The sequence below is a fragment of the Terrapene carolina genome, unplaced genomic scaffold, assembly GCF_002925995.2.
Source record: "Terrapene carolina triunguis isolate 2854851 unplaced genomic scaffold, T_m_triunguis-2.0 Scaffold189, whole genome shotgun sequence".
NCBI lineage: Eukaryota > Metazoa > Chordata > Testudines > Emydidae > Terrapene > Terrapene triunguis.
This window is the reverse complement of record NW_020664540.1, coordinates 157,234-175,159: the sequence shown is the minus strand read 5'-3', so window position 1 is coordinate 175,159 and position 17,926 is coordinate 157,234. Positions and strand designations below refer to the sequence as shown.

At 42.6% G+C, this 17,926-nt stretch overlaps 1 protein-coding gene and 1 non-coding gene across 5 annotated transcripts in view; one reads left to right on the top strand and one right to left on the bottom strand.

Annotated features, from left to right (window-relative positions):
- Positions 1-569: 569 nt before the first annotated feature.
- Positions 570-643, bottom strand: TRNAI-AAU. The gene has a single exon. It is a non-coding gene; the product is annotated as a tRNA-Ile (tRNA).
- A 4,965-nt stretch (positions 644-5,608) lies between these two features.
- MOK (MOK protein kinase) overlaps positions 5,609-17,926 on the top strand; it is a 30,832-nt gene continuing 18,514 nt past the window's right edge. For 2 of the 4 annotated variants that reach the window (XM_029912082.1, XM_024215194.2), the window contains exons 1-4: positions 5,609-5,719; positions 11,888-12,002; positions 14,921-15,010; positions 17,322-17,392. In XM_029912082.1, the coding sequence (XP_029767942.1) occupies positions 5,713-5,719; positions 11,888-12,002; positions 14,921-15,010; positions 17,322-17,392 (283 nt within the window). In that variant the 5' untranslated portion in view covers positions 5,609-5,712. Of the gene's footprint in view, positions 5,720-11,887; positions 12,003-14,920; positions 15,011-17,296; positions 17,393-17,926 lie in introns of those variants that run through there. The other 2 variants (XM_029912081.1, XM_024215198.2) reach the window with 2 other exon arrangements.

Genomic DNA, 17,926 nt, shown 5'->3' with positions numbered 1-17,926 from the left:
CCAGTTTTCAGAGTAGCGTAAAATTATTCAAGAGAATCAAGAGAGACTAGTTTTCTACTTTTAAACGTTCTAAAGCAAAAATAAAGAGACTATTTGAAATTTGTGGAGGGACTATTTTACATCTACAATTTACTTCTCAACTCACCTAAATGTGCTGTGCTGTTACTCTTGCTGAATATATGTTTTTAAAACTATTATTTTGTATTGCACCAAGTAATGTGCAAAAACATGAAAAGTCAAATATGAGTGTGCAGATAGATGCAGGCATAATGGACACACTTGCATTTCTGACTGCAGATAATGTAATTGTGGGTGCATAAAATTCTCAGGCAAAGGTTCCCCCTAAAAACTATGGTGCTGCATTATAAGGTTATAGATCTTTAAAAAAACTTGATGGAGAGGCAGTTTAAACCTCACCCTTTTGGTAGCTGATTGAAAGTAAAATAACCTCAGTCATTATTTTATAACAACATTTTAATTTTAATATGAGCATGTTAATTTGCGTTTTTATCCATCAAAACATATTAATGGAAAGTCAATGTAATATAAAAAAATTTTAAAAAGCGTTGTGGCCCGTACGGGGATCGAACCCGCGACCTTGGCGTTATTAGCACCACGCTCTAACCAACTGAGCTAACCGGCCACTTCTTGTTAAGCGCTTGCACTGATCTCCATAAGAATAACACAGGAACTACTGTTGCCATTTCTCCTCCTCTAGCTTACTGTAGACTCGTGTAACTACCGGTATTGCCTGTTCCCGAGACAACGTACTAAGTTCCCGCCCCGACAGCGGGGTCCGAGGTCCAGACTCCAGACCTTGTAGGTTCAATAAGCATATTTGAGCCAGCGATTATACAAGTCCGTTCAAAGGGTTCAGACTGGGGGCCATGAGTAAGCAGGAGCAACAACCCTAAGGTACAAACAGCCCACAGGTCTCATTCATTCAGGCTAGATTCATAGCTAGTAAGTTATACCCCCACGCATGGCTTTTTAAAAGTGAGACCAGTTTTATTTCATTAAATCGAAATATTTCTTTTGCCACTTATTTTAATATTATTTATTTTTAATTCCCATTTATTTTACATACTGCTTTTTAAACAAATATTGCATTGGTAAAATATGAGTCACGTATTATTTTCTTTCTATAACTTTTGGGTTTATTGTAAATTGTATCTTTATTTTACGTTAAAATAAACTTGTATTATTTATAGATGGTCAGTCCTGCAGCAAATCTTGCAGTTTTCAGCTGAGATTGCTACGTAGGCCATCAAACAAGAAAAAGAACCACAAACAGGGGGAGTGCAAGTTAGTAAACCAGTAATTCTGTTTAATGCACATGCATCAAATCCACTATTTTTTTCCCCTAATATTATAGGTTCTCTGGCAAAGCTGATGAACTTCTAACTGGATTGTAGCCACACCACTTTTACCGCTAGTTGTTTCACAGTGAATGACAGGTGGTAAGGATCAACTGTAGGCTTTACATACCTACCTAAATATGATTCTGAAAAGAGGAGGTAGTACTCACCTTACTGTTGCTATATTTAATGTATTGAATAAATATGGACCTATCTATACAGTACTATATACTTAATATACTTCTAAAATTGTTCATTAACCAGTAATTTTGTGTGGGTGTAGCAACAATTCATAGATTCATAGGACTGGAAGGGACCCTGAGAGGTCTTCTAGTCCAGTCCCCTATGCTCAAGGCAGAACAAAGTATTTGACCATTCCTGACAGGTGTTTGTCTAACCTGCTCTTAAAGAACTCCAATGACAGAGATTGCACAGCCTCCTTAGGCAATTTATTCCAGTACTTAACTACCTTGGCAGTTAGGAACTTTTTCCTAATGTCCAACCTAAACCTCCCTTGCTGCAAAATAAGCCCATTGCCAGGGCCGCCTTTAGCAAGAGCGGGGCCTGATTCCTCGGGGCGGGGCTTGCTGCCGGCAAGCCCCGCCCCCAGGAATCGGGCCGCGCTCCAGCTGGGGTCGAGGGGCTTGGGTCCGGGCCAGAGCCGCTGGGGCCGGGTCCGGGGGTGCTCGGCCGGCACACTCGGCCGGGGCCGGCACCCCAGGGCCCGAGCCGAGCCGGGTCGGAGCCGCACAGGCCGGGGCCGGGGGTGCTCGGCCGGCGCCAGGACCGGGCCGGAGCATTCAGGGGAGGGGAGGAGGGGGAAGTGAGCTGGGGGCAGGGTGGACAGCTGCGGGGCCCTCTTAGGCGCGGAGTCCGATTTAGCAGAATCGGCTGAATCAGCCTAAAGCCGGCCCTGCCCATTGCTTCTTGTCCTATCCACAGAAGTTAAAAACAACAATTTTTCTCCCTCCTCCTTGTAATAACCTTTTATATACTTGAAAACTGTTATGACCCCTCTGTCTTCTCTTTTCCAGACTAAACAAACCCAATTTTTTTGATCTTCCCTCATAAGTCATGTTTTCTAGACCTTTAATAATTTTTGTTGCTCTTCTCTGGACTTTCTCCAATTTGTCCACATCTTTCCTGAAATGTGGCACCCAGAACTGGACACAATACTCCAGTTGAGGCTGTATCATCATGGAGTAGAGTGGAAGAATTATTTCTCATGTCTTGCTTACAACACTCTTGCTAATACATCCCAGAATATGTTTCCTTTTTTTGCAACAATGTTACACTGTTGACCATAGGCACCAACTCCGTGGGTGCTCCGGGGCTGGAGCACCCATGGAAAAAAATTGGTGGGTGCTCAGCACCCACCGGCAGCTCCCTGTGGCCCCGGCCTGCGCCCCTGCTGCAACTCACCTCCGCTTCCGCCTCCTCCGCGAGCGCGCCGCTGCATCCTGCTTCTCCCCCCTCCCTCCCAGCACTTGTGCTGTGAAACAGCTGATTCGCCGGGCAGGGAGGGGGGGAAGAGGGGGAACGCGGCACACTGGGGGAAGAGGTGGGGCCCGGGAGGGGATTTGGGGAAGGGATCCAATAGGGGCAGGGAGGTGGCAGAATTAGGGTGGGTACTTTGGGGATAGGGTTGGAATGGGGGCGGGGATGGGGTGGAGTTGGGGCAGGGCCACGGGTGGGGAAAGGGGCGGCGGGCGCAGGCACCCACCGGCGCCGGAGAAAATTGGTGCCTATGCTGTTGACTCATATTGAGCTTGTGATCCACTATGATGCCCAGATCCCTTTACGCAGTACTCCTTCTAACGTAGTCATTTCCCATTTTGTATGTGTGCAACTGATTGTTCCTTCCTAAATGGAGTACTTTGCATTTGTCCTTATTGAATTTCATCCTAATTAAGTTAAAACCATTTCTCCAGTTTGTCCAGATCATTTTTAATTTTAATCCTATCCTTCAAGACATTTGCAACCGCTCTCAGCTTGGTATTCTCTGCAAAAATTATATGGGACAGGTTTCAGAGGGGTAGCCGTGTTAGTCTCTATCAGCAAAAACAATAAGGAGTCCTTGTGGCACCTTAGAGACTAACAGATTTATTTGGGAATATCAACAGAGGGAAAATTACTTTTTGTAGTGCTAATGAGGCCAATTCAATCAGGATGGATGTGGCTCACAGATACTCACACCTTCTTGTCAACTGTTGGGAATGGGCCACATCCACCCTGATTGAATTGGCCTCGTTAGCACTGACCCCCCAGTTGGTAAGGCAACTCCCATCTTTTCATGTGCTGTATATTTATATCTGCCTACTGTATTTTTCACTCCATGCATCTGATGAAGTGGGTTATAGCCCATGAAAGCTTATGCCCAAATAAATGTTAGTCTCTAAGGTGCCACAAGAACTCCTCGTTAAAAATTGTAAGTGTACTCTCTATGCCATTATCTAAATCACTGATGAAGATACTGGACAGAACTGGACCCAGAACTGATCCCTGCAGGACCCTACTTGATATGCCCTTCCAGCTTGACTGTGAACCACTGATAACTACTCTCTGGGAACAGTTTCCCAACCAATTATGCACTCACCTTATATTAACTCCATCTAGGTTATATTTCCCTAGTTTGTTTATGAGAAGGTCATGTGAGACAGTATCAAAACCTTACTAAAGTCACGATATATCACATCTACCACTTCCCCCCCATCCACAAGACGTGTTACCTTAAAACTTTTAAAACTTACTTACTTCATATTTCAAATTTGTATGAGACTTTTAAATTTTTACTTGAAAACACAATACTGATACACTAGTACTGTTAAAAAAATACAAGCCTAAGTCACTACTTTCTACAAGAAAATGTATGAAAGGGCCAAATAATTCTGCAAGTTTGAATATATGTAATTTCTATGGAATTCTCCCAGTAAGCCCCATTTTTCACACTGTTTTACAGTTATACTGGGGGTGTGTGCATGCTTTTTATAATAGTTTGTTTCTATAGCTTTGATGATTTAAAATAAAAAAATATTTATTTGTACTATCACAGGCAAGCATGGTGCTTTACAGAAACACATAACAAGATGCATTTACAGTCCTGCTCCTGCAATGGGACTACTCAGGTAATTACAAATGTTAAGTGTTACAGAGACAAGGTGGGTGAAGTAATATCTTTTATTTGACCAACTTCTGGTGGGGAGAGAGACAAGCACTCTTGCAGCAGTCATTCCAAAGACGACATAGGAGTTTGTGAGGATGCAGGGGCCCAGGCGAACAGTGCAGGGGATCACAACCTATTGTAGACACAGCAGCCTACAGACAATGCGGGCATGGAGGAATACAGTTCACCACAAAGATGGCTCAAAGAGTTGCCATTTGTGTAAGAGTACAGCAAGCCAGACAGTGGTGAGGGCCTGGGCTGTATTACTGCACGGTCATCTAGACCACGTCAGCCTCAGCAAAGGACTTGACCAGGAGTAGTCAATAGGCGGACCACAGGCCAAAACTGGAACACCAGACCCTTTTGAAATGACTGTGAAATCTTTTTATTTACTTATTATTATCATTATTGTTATTGTGGTGTGAAAAAAAATGTTCCTCTGGAGTCTAGACCTTCACTATTCCTTGACCAAGACCTTGACAAAAAATAATTGATTACACCGTTGAGCAGTGTGACCTTCCCCTTGCCTTGAGAAGACCCCCCACAGCACTGCGGGGCTGCCCAGGTAGGGCCAGCCTAACCTAATCCTCCTCCCGCGCCCGGCCCACCCATAGGGAGCCTCCTCAGCGGCAGGGCACCTGCCCGGCCCTCAGAGCTTGGAAACCTGGGAACACAAATTCCTACTGCGTTTGCCCAACAGTCACGGACTGAGGCGCAAAAGAAGTTTCTACTGCACATGCGCAGGCGGAGCCGTGTGGGGTACAAAGGTCTGGTTTGCCACTGTGCATCATCTGTCAAGGACGGGTGGGGAGAAGAGAGAAAGCGAGGGGGTTGTTACGCCTGCGCAAACAGGGTCGTAAGTGGCCCGGCTTAAAAACAAGCTGTACTACGCCTGCGCGACTGTGAAACTGGGTAAAGATAGGAGAGACCGTAATCTCGCGCCATGGAAGAAGAAGGAGAAGGTATTGCGCTTGCGTGCCGGGGGGAGGCAGCTGCATTGCGCTTGCGCGGCTTTGTGGGCGGGTGGGGCTGACTCGGCCGTGTTTCTGGGCTGGAATCCTGAGCCTGTGCGGTTGCCAGGGTGACGGGAATACAACATGGCGCGCTGACAGCTCTGCCGGGAGGGGTGGGCGCTGCAGAGAAGGCCTCAGCCTTTCCCTCCCCGTCCCCACTCCGCTGAGGAGCCGCAGGATGAACAGTAAGGGCGGAGAGGGACGGGGCCCGGGGGCGGTGTGAGGGGAGCGAGGGAGAGGGCCTCCCGCTGGGGGGTGGACGGGGGACAGTTTGTCTGTGGAGAGAGAGGGAAATGCGGAGCGGGAGGCGCTAACGGGATGCAGCAGGCAGGATGTGTAAGTGGGAGCGGGATCGCCGTAGGTTGGCAGTGGGTCCCGTGGCAGGGAGCAGACCCTCCTAGGGCAGGGAGAATGGAGATACTGTGTGAGGACGGGGGTGAGGCGGGGTCTAAGTCTTGCTCGGGGGGGGGGTGCATGAGGTGCTTGTGCCCCACTTCTGTTATGTGTGAGTGGAGGACTAGGCTCCAGTGTCAGATCCATTTGGAACAGAAATGGCCCTGCTATTGAGATGGGGATGGAATATGCATATTGGACTATGGGTTGGTGGGAGGGGGACCAGATCCTACTATGCAAAGATATATGAGGGAGATAAGTAGCTGGGGGAAGGACCTGCCCTCTGATTACTAATATCAGTAAAGGAGCACCACAAGACCCACCTCAGCCTCTCGGTTGGTTCTGATGCTGTTGATCATCTTTTCCTTGACTTTTTGCCCTCATTGGCTTTTGAGATACTGTCCTCTTCTGGTTTTCCTCTTACCTGTCCAGTCATTCTTCATCAGGTTCTGTCCTTGGCCCTTTGATCGTCTCACTTTACAGGCTGTCCCTGGACAATATCTTCTCCTTACATGGTTTCAAATATCAACTCTGTGCTGATGACTTTCAAAACTTTCTCTCTACCATTGACCTGTCTCTTTCTAAACAATCCCATCTAATATCCCAGAGGAAATGTCAGAGAGATACGTTATCTTATCCATTTAAACTGAACATGGCCCCAAACAAACTCTTAAACTTTCCTCACAAACCTCCTCTTCCCCCTTTTTTTATCACTGTTGGCACCATTCTCTTTATTACTTATACTGAACATGGGATTAATTTTTAATTTATATCTTTCTCTTGGCCTACAGCGTCTTCCTTCTCAACATCTCCATACGCCATCCTTTTCTTTCCATCTCCACACCCACATTTCTGGTTTAGTTCCTCACTGTATCCCACCTTGACTACTGCAGTATCCTCCTATATTCATAGATTCTAGGACTGGAAGGGACCTCGAGAGATCATGGAGTCCAGTCCCCTGCCCTCATGGCAGGACCCAATACTGTCTAGACCATCCTGGATAGACATTTATCTAACCTACTCTTAAATATCTCCAGAGATGGAGATTCCACAACCTCCCTAGGCAGTTTATTTCAGTGTTTAACCACCCTGACAGTTAGGAACTTTTTCCTAATGTCCAACCTAAACCTCCCTTGCTGCAATTTAAGCCCATTGCTTCTTGTTCTATCCTTAGAGGCTAAGGTGAACAAGTTTTCTCCCTCCTCCTTATGACACCCTTTTAGATACCTGAAAACTGCTATCGTGTCCCCTCTCAGTCTTCTCTTTTCCAAACTAAACAAACCCAATTCTTTCAGCCTTCCTTCATAGGTCATGTTCTCAAGACCTTTAATCATTCTTGTTGCTCTTCTCTGGACCCTCTCCAATTTCTCCACATCTTTCTTGAAATGCGTTGCCCAGAACTGGACACAATACTCCAGTTGAGGCCTAACCAGCGCAGAGTAGAGCGGAAGAATGACTTCTTGTGTCTTGCTCACAATACACCTGTTAATGCATCCCAGAATCATGTTTGCTTTTTTTTGCAACAGCATCACACTGTTGACTCATATTTAGCTTGTGGTCCACTATAACCCCTAGATCCCTTTCTGCCATACTCCTTCCGGCCTGGTCCACACTAACCCCCCACTTCGAACTAAGGTACGCAAATTCAGCTACGTTAATAATGTAGCTGAATTCGAAGTACCTTAGTCCGAACTTACCGCGGGTCCAGACGCGGCAGGCAGGCAGGCTCCCCCGTCGATGCCGCGTACTCCTCTCGCCGAGCTGGAGTACCGGCGTCGACAGCGAGCACTTCCGGGATCGATCCGGGATCGATTTATCGTGTGTAGACAAGACGCGATAAATCGATCCCAGAAGATCGATTGCCTGCCGCCGAACCAGGAAGTAAGTGTAGACCTGCCCTCCTAGACAGTCTCTTCCCATTCTGTATGTGTGAAACTGATTGTTCCTTCCTAAGTGGAGCACTTTGCATTTGTCTTTGTTAAACTTCATCCTGTTTACCTCAGACCATTTCTCCAATTTGTCCAGATCATTTTGAATTATGACCCTATCCTCCAAAGCAGTTGCAATCCCTCCCAGTTTGGTATCATCCGCAAACTTAATAAGCGTACTTTCTATGCCAATATCTAAGTCGTTAATGAAGATATTGAACAGAGCCGGTCCCAAAACAGACCCCTGCCGAACCCAACTTGTTATACCTTTCCAGCAGGATTGGGAACCATTAATAACTACTCTCTGAGTATGGTTATTCAGCCAGTTATGCACCCACCTTATATTAGCCCCATCTAAGTTGTATTTGCTTAGTTTATCGATAAGAATATCATGCGAGACCGTATCAAATGCCTTACTAAAGTCTAGGTATACCACATCCACCGCTTCTCCCTTATCCACAAGACTCGTTATCCTATAAAAGAAAGCTATCAGATTGGTCTGACATGATTTGTTCTTTACAAATCCATGCTGGCTATTCCCTATCACCTTACCACCTTCCAAGTGTTTGCAGATGATTTCCTTAATTACTTGCTCCATTATCTTCCCTGGCACAGAAGTTAAACTAAGAAGGTCTGTAGTTTCCTGGGTTGTTTTTATTTCCCTTTTTATAGATGGGCACTATATTTGCCCTTTTCCAGTCTTCTGGAATCTCTCCTGTCTCCCATGATTTTCCAAAGATAATAGCTAGAGGCTCAGATACCTCCTCTATTAGCTCCTTGAGAATTCTAGGATGCATTTCATCAGGCCCTGGTGACTTGCAGGCATCTAACTTTTCTAAGTGATTTTTAACTTGTTCTTGTTTTATTTTATCTTCTAAACCTACCCCCTTCCCATTAGCATTCACTATGCTAGGCATTCCTTCAGACTTCTCGGTGAAGACCGAAACAAAGAAGTCATTAAGCATCTCTGCCATTTCCATGTTTCCTGTTACTGTATCTCCCTCCTCACTGATCAGTGGGCCTACCCTGTCCTTGGTCTTCCTCTTGCTTCTAATGTGTATCGTCTCCCAATTCAAACTGCAGCCACTAAAGTAATCTTCCTTGCTGTCAATTTGATCACATTACTATCCTCTCTGAATTCCTACACTTGCTCTCCATCCACAGTTATGTTTAAACTGTTGATCACTCCCTTCAAGGCTCTATTTAAATCTGCCCCTCCCTACTTATCCTCGCTTGTCGAACTTTATGGCATTTCTACCCCACCAGTTTTCCCACCCTCATCTGCAGATTTGTCAATGTCGAACAATCACCTCTGTGTCTTTCATATGGCCACCTCTGCATTGTTAGACCTCCCTGAATCTGCAAATTTCAAAATAGCAGCTGTGTTAATCTGTATCCGCAAAAAGAACAGGAGTACTTGTGGCACCTTAGAGACTAACAAATTTATTTCAGCATAAGCTTTCGTGGGCTACAGCTCACTTCTTCTATGCATCCGAAGAAGTGAGCTGTAGCCCACGAAAGCTTATGCTGAAATAAATTTGTTAGTCTCTAAGGTGCCACAAGTACTCCTGTTCTTTTTCCTGAATATGCAAGACTTCTACTTTCTCGCTCTTAGAAACCCACTTCTCCCATGCTACCTATAGCGTATTTTGTTGATTTGTATAGAAAATCATTTTGTTTTCCTTCCTTGACTTCTGTCTGCCTTTCGGTCTATCCTGAAACTGCGAACTTCTTGAAACAGGGACATCCTTTCTTGTATGTCTAAAAAGTGCCTTGTTTGTTATGAATGCTACTGAAATCAATTCCTAATTGGGGATTAGGCCCTTTCTGTTCTAGATATTGTATACACCAGTGTGGATAAAAATGATGTTTAAATAAAAATTTGATTTAAATTTTTAAATAAACAATTGAAGTAAAAAAATCATTTAAAAAAAAAATTTCTAGTTCTTTACTTTCTTTCCATTTTAAAGTCTTAAGTTGCTAATGTGGATGTTTTAAGAACGTAAGAATGGCCCTATTGGGTCAGACCAAAGGTCCATATAGCCCAGTATCCTGTCTTCCAATAGTGGCCAGTGCCAGGTGCCCCAGAGAGAATGAACTGAACAGGTAATCATCAAGTGATCCATCCCCTCTTGCTCAATCCCAGCTTCTGGCAAACAGAGGCTAGGGACACCATTCCTGCCCATCCTGGCTAATAGCCATTGATGGACCTATCCTCCACGAATTTATCTAGTTCTTTTTTGAACCCTGTTATGGTCTTGGCCTTCACAACATTCTCTAGCAAGGAGTTCCACAGATTGACTGTGCGGTGTGTGAAGAAATACTTCCTTTTATTTGTTTTAAACCTGATGCCTATTAATTTCATTTGGTGACCCTTAGTTCTTGTATTATGAGAAGTAGTAAACAACACTTCCTTATCTACTTTCTCTACACCAGTCATGATTTTATAGACCTCAATCATATCTCCCCTTAGCCGTCTCTTTTCCAAGCTGAAAAGTCCCAGTCTTATTAATCTCTCCTCATACGGAAGCCGTTCCATACCCCAAGTTTTATACTTGTTTCCTAATTATTAGTAGAATTTGAGGCTTTATAGAGATTTTTTCCTACTGAAAGTTTCACACTTAAAATGCTAATCTGTACCGAAAAGTCAAGTTTACGTCCTCTAACATCGTTCCTTTGACAAATGGAATATCTTTCTCTTGGCCTACAGCGTCTTCCTTCTCAACATCTCCATACTCCATCCTTTCACACAGCAAGCCTATGAGTGTGACCCCCCTTATATATTAAAAACACTTTAAAAATATTTAACACTATTATGAATGCTGGAGGCGCAGTGGGGTTTGGGGGTGGAGGGCGATAGCTTGTAACCCCCCCCCATAATAACCTTGTGACCCCTCAGGGGGTCACGACCCCCAGTTTAAGAACCACTGCCATATAGACACCACTAGGTAGACAGAAGAATTCTTCTGTTGACCTAGCTACTGCCTCTCAAGAGGGTGGATTCACTCTAGTGATGGAAAAACCCCTGTTGCTCTAGCATGTGTCTATACTATGTTGCTGTAGCATAGCTGCAGTGCCGCAGTACCCTAAGTCTCCTATAGCTGTCAGGCATGAGGGTGTGAGGGAGGAAAGAGGTCTTTGTTACTTTACCTCTCCCTTGGTCTCTACTGTTTGGATTCTTCTCTGTGAATAACTCCACTGCCTGCTTCCTTTGTTGTTCATAGGCTTTCCCCAGCAGTAACAGTAGCATGAAACTGACATGAATTGGTTTACCTTCAGCTCACTGGTGGAGATGGTTGTTGAACCTATAGGTGCAGATGAGATTACCAAGGACAGAATGTGAAGGGACACTAAGCAATGAGGGGACTTGAGAGGATGAATAAGACTGGCTGATGGAACAGTCAGTATTACTGGAGCAGGACCAATCAAGTACATCTAAAGGAAGTTAAGGAAAGAGAAATATAGTTTGGGTCAAAGACAAGATGATACCACCCTCATTTCTGCGCTGCCTCTGGAGGTGGGTCTGATCTCCTCACCAAGAGCGGCTGTGCAGGGCCGTCCTGTCCCTCCCCAGCGTGGCTAGACTAGCAGCTAGGAGCCTCAGGCTCCCAGCAGCAGGGAAGATCAGATTTCATGGAGGAGGGCTGATTTCACAGTCCTTGACACATTTTTCACGGCTGTGAAATTGGTAGGGCCCTAGCTATGACAGAAAAAAGGCATCTTGTATGTACAGAGGTATCGTGTCACGGAGCAGGGAGGTCATAGTTTGTACTCTGGGATTGTGTTAATGTATTGTACAATCAATAATATGAGCATCAGTAGGATGGGGCAGTAAAACCCAATTTGCTCTAATTCAATTTAATTTTTTTCCCAAATGATTGACATGTGAACCACAACCAAAAGCGTAATATTGAAAATCACCCAGCAAAGACAGAATTTAATGAAAATCAACTAAGGATAAATATAAAAATATTTACTGTTTACAACAAAACTTACTTTTAAATTTTAAAATTTAAATATTTTTGTTTTTAGAATATAAACCTATTGGTAAAATAGGTGAGGGAACATTTTCTGATGTTCTGAAGACACAGAGTCTTAGGGATGGAAATTACTACGCATGCAAACAAATGAAACAGCATTTTGAAAGGTAGGTATAGTTGATCATACTATTGCCCAAAATATGAAAACTTTGTTTACATTTATTGGGGAAATAAATATAAATTTAAGACTGACTAGAGGATTCTGAATACTTGTTCATGTGTATTGAAAAATATGTTTGCATACGTTAGAAAGGGGGAACTGAGGGCCTGATCATATAGCAAATTATTATTTGGCATTGTGCTTTCTACCAAGTAGACCCATTGATGTTACTCACTGTAGCAAATTCTATACCTGCTTGTCAACTGAATTGAGACCAGGATTAGAGAGAGAGGAGGACTGGGGTCTTTGTTCATTCCTATCTACTATTTGTTCCTGTCACTACTCTGGTCTTGGTTTTACATTTGTAAATGAATTCCTACCAGAAAGGAAAAGTAGAATATGTCTGAACATGCTCGTGTCATTTTTCTTCCTGCCATAAATGAATTAGTAGAAGAAGATGGTGTAAAGAACACCCTCGTTATCCATTGTCAGGTTCATTTTAAAATGTATTTTATTGTGGATCGTGTAACAGTAGTTATTTTCTCTCCCTATACAGATTTTGTTCCTCTTTGTATTTTGTATTTGCCTTTATTCACATTTGATTGTGTCCTCTAATAGTGGGCAACACAAGTCACAGTGGGAGCTCTTTCTTATTAGGAAAATGGGATTCACTGCACACCCACACACAGCATTCTCATCCAAATTAAGGTGCACAACCCCTAACTTTAGCAAGGGGTCAAGTTCAGCTCTCAGTTAGACACATTCATTTCCTATTGATTTCAGTGGGAGTTACTTTATAACAATTGACGTTGCGTCTATTGCTTTGAAAAATTTCAGGTTTGATTCAGTGCTCTGTTGCTGCACAGATTATGAAGTCAATCAGATCTGCAGAGATTAAGGAAGAGTGAGTTTACCAACACAAATCCATCCTTTTCCTTTAAATGGAAAAAAAATTAATCAGCCAAGGCCACTGAATATAAACTTTCTACTATAGCCACTTTGTGCTGGTCCATTGGTACAATGGAGTCATAAACTCACTGGATCTGGCCAGCTGGAGGAACAAGGTGTATGTAAAAGTGGTTCTGTCCTTAGTTACACTGAGTGAAGCTTGGTTACAACCCAGTATTTGGTCCAGAATGTTCAGAATACGCACACAAATTTCTTGGCTAATCAATTTTAGAAATATTAAAAACTGAGAATTTGTTTAATTAGCTCTATGTATGAGGTTTATTTGGGAAAGATGGCAATTTGCTGGTGCTGAGTTTTGGGTTTTTTTTAATTGTGTTTGTTGTTGTTAACACAAACCAGGCTTCCATTATGTCTCACTGAAGTTATGATCAGTTTATTTTTGTTTATCAGGATTAAATCTTATTAGATGGTGAGGTAGCTGGCCCTGTCACGTAAACCAGTATTGATGAGTCAGTCAGTTTTACACAGTGTACTCCAAGTAAAATTACTATTATTTACAGATCGTTGAAACTGGCAGTGTATTTTGTGAAACAGATTCCAGCAATAGATTTTTATCAGGGAAATTCATACGGGCAGTTCAAATCTATACTCTTTTGACAAATTCTGCATATTTATCTTAAAATATAGGACTTTTCATGTTGTTACTTATATAAAAAGGATCAGAAATAGCATCTTTTGAGTATATATTTTCCTTTTTTAATGTATATTGAAATTGATTAAAAACAAACATGAAAATTGTACTACTTTGGTTCTGAAAATAACCCTCATTGTGTAAATCAATTGACTGTGGTCATGTTTTGAATTAAAAGTAGGAACATTTTATTCCACATTTTATTTGGGACCATTCAGAAAAGCTAACATTAAGCACTGAGACCAAAAACATATCATGTTAGTTTTCAGAGATCTGTTTTAGTTTTGTCTCTTTTCTTATTAAAAAAGAAAACAGACTCTCTAGAGTTGAGACCAAATTAACAAAAATAAATACTAGTTATAAGATTAAGAAATTTTGAGTGTGTTCAACTCATTGCACTTAGATGGCCACCATTCCCATATTTACAAGGGATTGTGAGAACATCTTCCCTATGATGCGTTAAAGTCTCCCTTAGGTCTTGGACCCTCTGATAGTTATGAATGGCTAGAGGTTACACTTTTACTGGAATGTTCACTTATAGCTATAGGTAATAGTGAGATAAATTGATCTTGCTAGTACAGGATAATTTTCTTATTTTCATGTTGAAACACAAGGATTTTGGCATTTGGCTAACTCTTGATCAGCTTGTGAAAGGAAAAGCTTATCCTGTAGTGATTTGCTATATCTAGTGTCCATGCAAGGCCATTGAAGCCCCATAAAATGAATTTTCCCCCCAACGGTTTCTGTAGCTTGGACTTCTAATGGTTAATTGAGTCCCAGGCATGAGTGGCATGATTAAATACTATGTTTTAATTAGCTAGTAAAATACTGTGTTTTAGTTCTTCACACTAGTGGTTATTAATTTTAAATTGAGTTTTAACGCTAATGATTACACAGGGCTAGATTGTGACTTTAGGCATAGTCTATAGCTGTAAGCTGCACCAACCCAGGAGTAGCCGTGGGAGTTATTGTGACTTGGACGCACAATTCCTCTCAGATTTCTTTCTTGCTCCTGCGGAGTAGTAATTTACTTCTGGTCTACACCAACAGTAAATTACTACCCACCTCTCCTGGGTCAGCCAATCTGGTCAGCAAGAAGGGGAAGTGGAGCCAGGATATTATCCATTTCCTACCCCATTCCCTTGCCCCAGGCAATTAACTCCCCAATTACTTCTGCATTCCTGGACCCCAGATTTGGGTAGCTTGCATAGGGACATAAGAGGAGGGGAGGTTCTTGCTCCCTTGTGTGGGGACTTAGTCACAATCTAATTCCTAACTTGTAAACTAGTTTTCCACTCTCACTTCTTTTTTAAATTACACATTAGTATCGAGCAAGTGAATAGTCTGCGAGAAATACAAGCACTGAGGCGACTGAATCCACATCCTAATATCCTTATGTTACACGAGGTGGTTTTGTAAGTACAGTGTATTTATTTCCCCTACTTCCTATATCCTCTATTTGAAAATTTTTCAGTAGCTTTTGGAGACAAAAGATAGTTTGGAGGCATTTAACCAATTATTTATTCCACCAAAAAGGAAAACTTTGGAAGATCTGTCTGATTCTCCCAAGCCCTCATGCCTCTTGTTAGGCAAAGATATGATACAGTTCTAAATTGCACTTTTCAGTTTCTTTAGAGTGTATTGCTGCAAAAACATCAGAACTACAACATCCATACTAAAAATATGGGAAAACTGGTGACCTGGGACAAGAGATATTTTAAGCAATTAATAAACAAATTTATATTCTGGTTTTACGGGAAGGAGACTTCATGCCTACTACCCTCGAAGGCTCCATGTACTCTGTTGCACAGATAGACCAAATTCTGTAGCAAAGTTGACTTATTCTATTGCCATGTAATTACCTTCATCCTCCTCACCCCTATGCAACTGCACAGAACTATGGTTCATTGCTGAAAATAATCAGGCATAACATTTGTTAATTATTATTTTCAAGGATTTTTTTTTGCTTTGCTCTTCAGGCTGACTTTTTCTATTCCCTGGGCCTCAGCTCTTGCAGTGTTATCCAAACAACCCAGCTTAGAACCTACTTCCCACCACAAGTGCCAGAAGAGGGAAGCTAGTAGTCATCTTTAATAACCCATCTCCCAAGTTCCCTAGATCTAGCTGCAGGCCACATTATCAGCCACTCTCTTGCTGCAAGGTGGACTCTATTTCTGGTTCCCCGATTCCTTTTTCCCTGGCTCAACTGAACAGTGCAGGGAGCATGCACTGTAATCAAATTAACACCTTGTTATTAGGAAAGGAAGAGGCATCCGTAGACAGGTCCCACCAGGGCAAGGAGACATAAAACAAAATGTCGGTTGCCAGCTGCAGGAACATGATGAATTCCGTGGCATTTGGGAAAAACATCAAGTTATTCATCAGCAGAGTTGTGAAGTCCACAGGGGCCCTGTTTTGAGATTAATGAGGTAGGTCACACTTCTCGGGGAGATGTTCCAGCTCCCTGCAGAGTCAAACAGGAAACACTGCATCAGTTTACTCTCTGTTCATATTCACAAGTTTTTCTGCAACCACAAGGGTTAAACTTTTTTTTTAAAAATCTCAGATTCTGGAGTAAAATGTTTGAATGTCACAATTGTGGAATAGGCTGGGTCCTGCTTTTAATCATTTCACAGCTCCTATTGCATACATAGTACCAGGCAAAATGAAAAAGCACAGATGGACAACAATTACCGTTCTGAAGGTCATTCCCAATATAGACTCATAGACTTTAAGGTCAGAAGGGACCAGGGCCATCATGATCATCTAGTCCAGAGGTCCCCAAACTGTGGGGCGCAAGGGGGCATGGAGGAACGTTCTGGGGGTGCAGCTAGGGCCCGGGCCAGCCTCCAGATGAGGCGTGATATCCGGGTCCCTGGCCACCAGCTCCGCACCCTGGGCTTTGCTCCTGGTCTCTCCCCTCCACCCCCAGCTGTGGCCCCAGCCTCAGCCCTCTTACCCCTGTCCACGTCCTCCGCTCCTGGAGCCATGGCACCACTCCCGGCTCTGGGGTGGGTGGGGGCACAGACAGGGGTAAAGGGGGGCGTGAGGTGAAAAGTTTGGGGACCACTGATCTAGTCTGACCTCCTGCACATTGCAGGCCACAGAACCTCACCCACCCACTCCTGTAATAGACTCCTAACCTCTGGCTGAGTTACTGAAGTCCTCAAATCATGGTTTAAAGACTTCAAGTTACAGGGAATCCACTATCATAGAAAACTGCGACTGTCAAAATGTAGAATTTAGAAAGTGACATACTCATTTAAAAATGTTACTTATTTTGGCCACACTGAACAATATTGGGCCCAGCTCAACTATTAAATATTTTCAGATATGGCACAATGCTTTTGTATCTCTTATCAATTTTTAGCATATACTTTATGGCTATATTATGTCTTGCTATTGCTATTTTATTGGGGCTCCCAGACTGCATCATTGTGCCATACTTAGAGTAAAATCCATACAGTACTTGGAAGGCTAAGGAGGCTTCCTGCCAGGAGAGCCAGATGCAAAGAGTTTGGAAAAATGCCATTGTAAATTAAAATTATAAATCAATTTGAATAGGCTTCTCTAGGTAAAGGTTTGTTGAAACTGAAAACTACAAATTGCGTTATTGATGATTAAACTGACTCTTTTGCGGAGTGGAGTACTTTTTGTCTACTTTGTGTACAAATGCAAATATAATTTTATTTCTTGCTCAGAAAAAAAACCTATTTGTTTCTTCAGTGACAGAAAATCTGGCTGTCTTGCACTAATATGTGAACTTATGGACATGAATATTTATGAGCTAATAAGAGGTATGTAGAGCATGTTTGAGTCATTCAAAATCCTCTCTTTCACAGACCATAAAGTGGCACTAATCGTACTTTTCACTTGGCTGTTCATGTAATGGTTATATAGTATGAAATTTAAGAGTATATTGTACAATTTTTAGGGAAATTTCTACTATTTTATGGCTGTTTCCTATACTATATAGACATTTTAAATTTAGAAACTTGTGCACACGTCTATTTTTAAATGAGTCAGAGTAGTGACTGTATAGAGCACTATTAATATACATGATGAAACATGAAAGGAAAACAGGGAAACAACCCTGATTGTAAAGCATGGAAAGTTTGTATTTCATTACATTATACATTTTCATTATAAAAATTACCAGTTTAATGGTAAGAAAATTGTGCTCATTTTGTTTGAAAGCAGCAAATCTTTTAGTTGAAACATAATAAAGTTTGAGAACCAAGGTAAGTCTATTCAAGAAGGGCTCATGATAGAGTGACAGAAGCCTCTACAGCTTCTGCTAAACTTATCCCCATATAGGAAATCTGCCACAT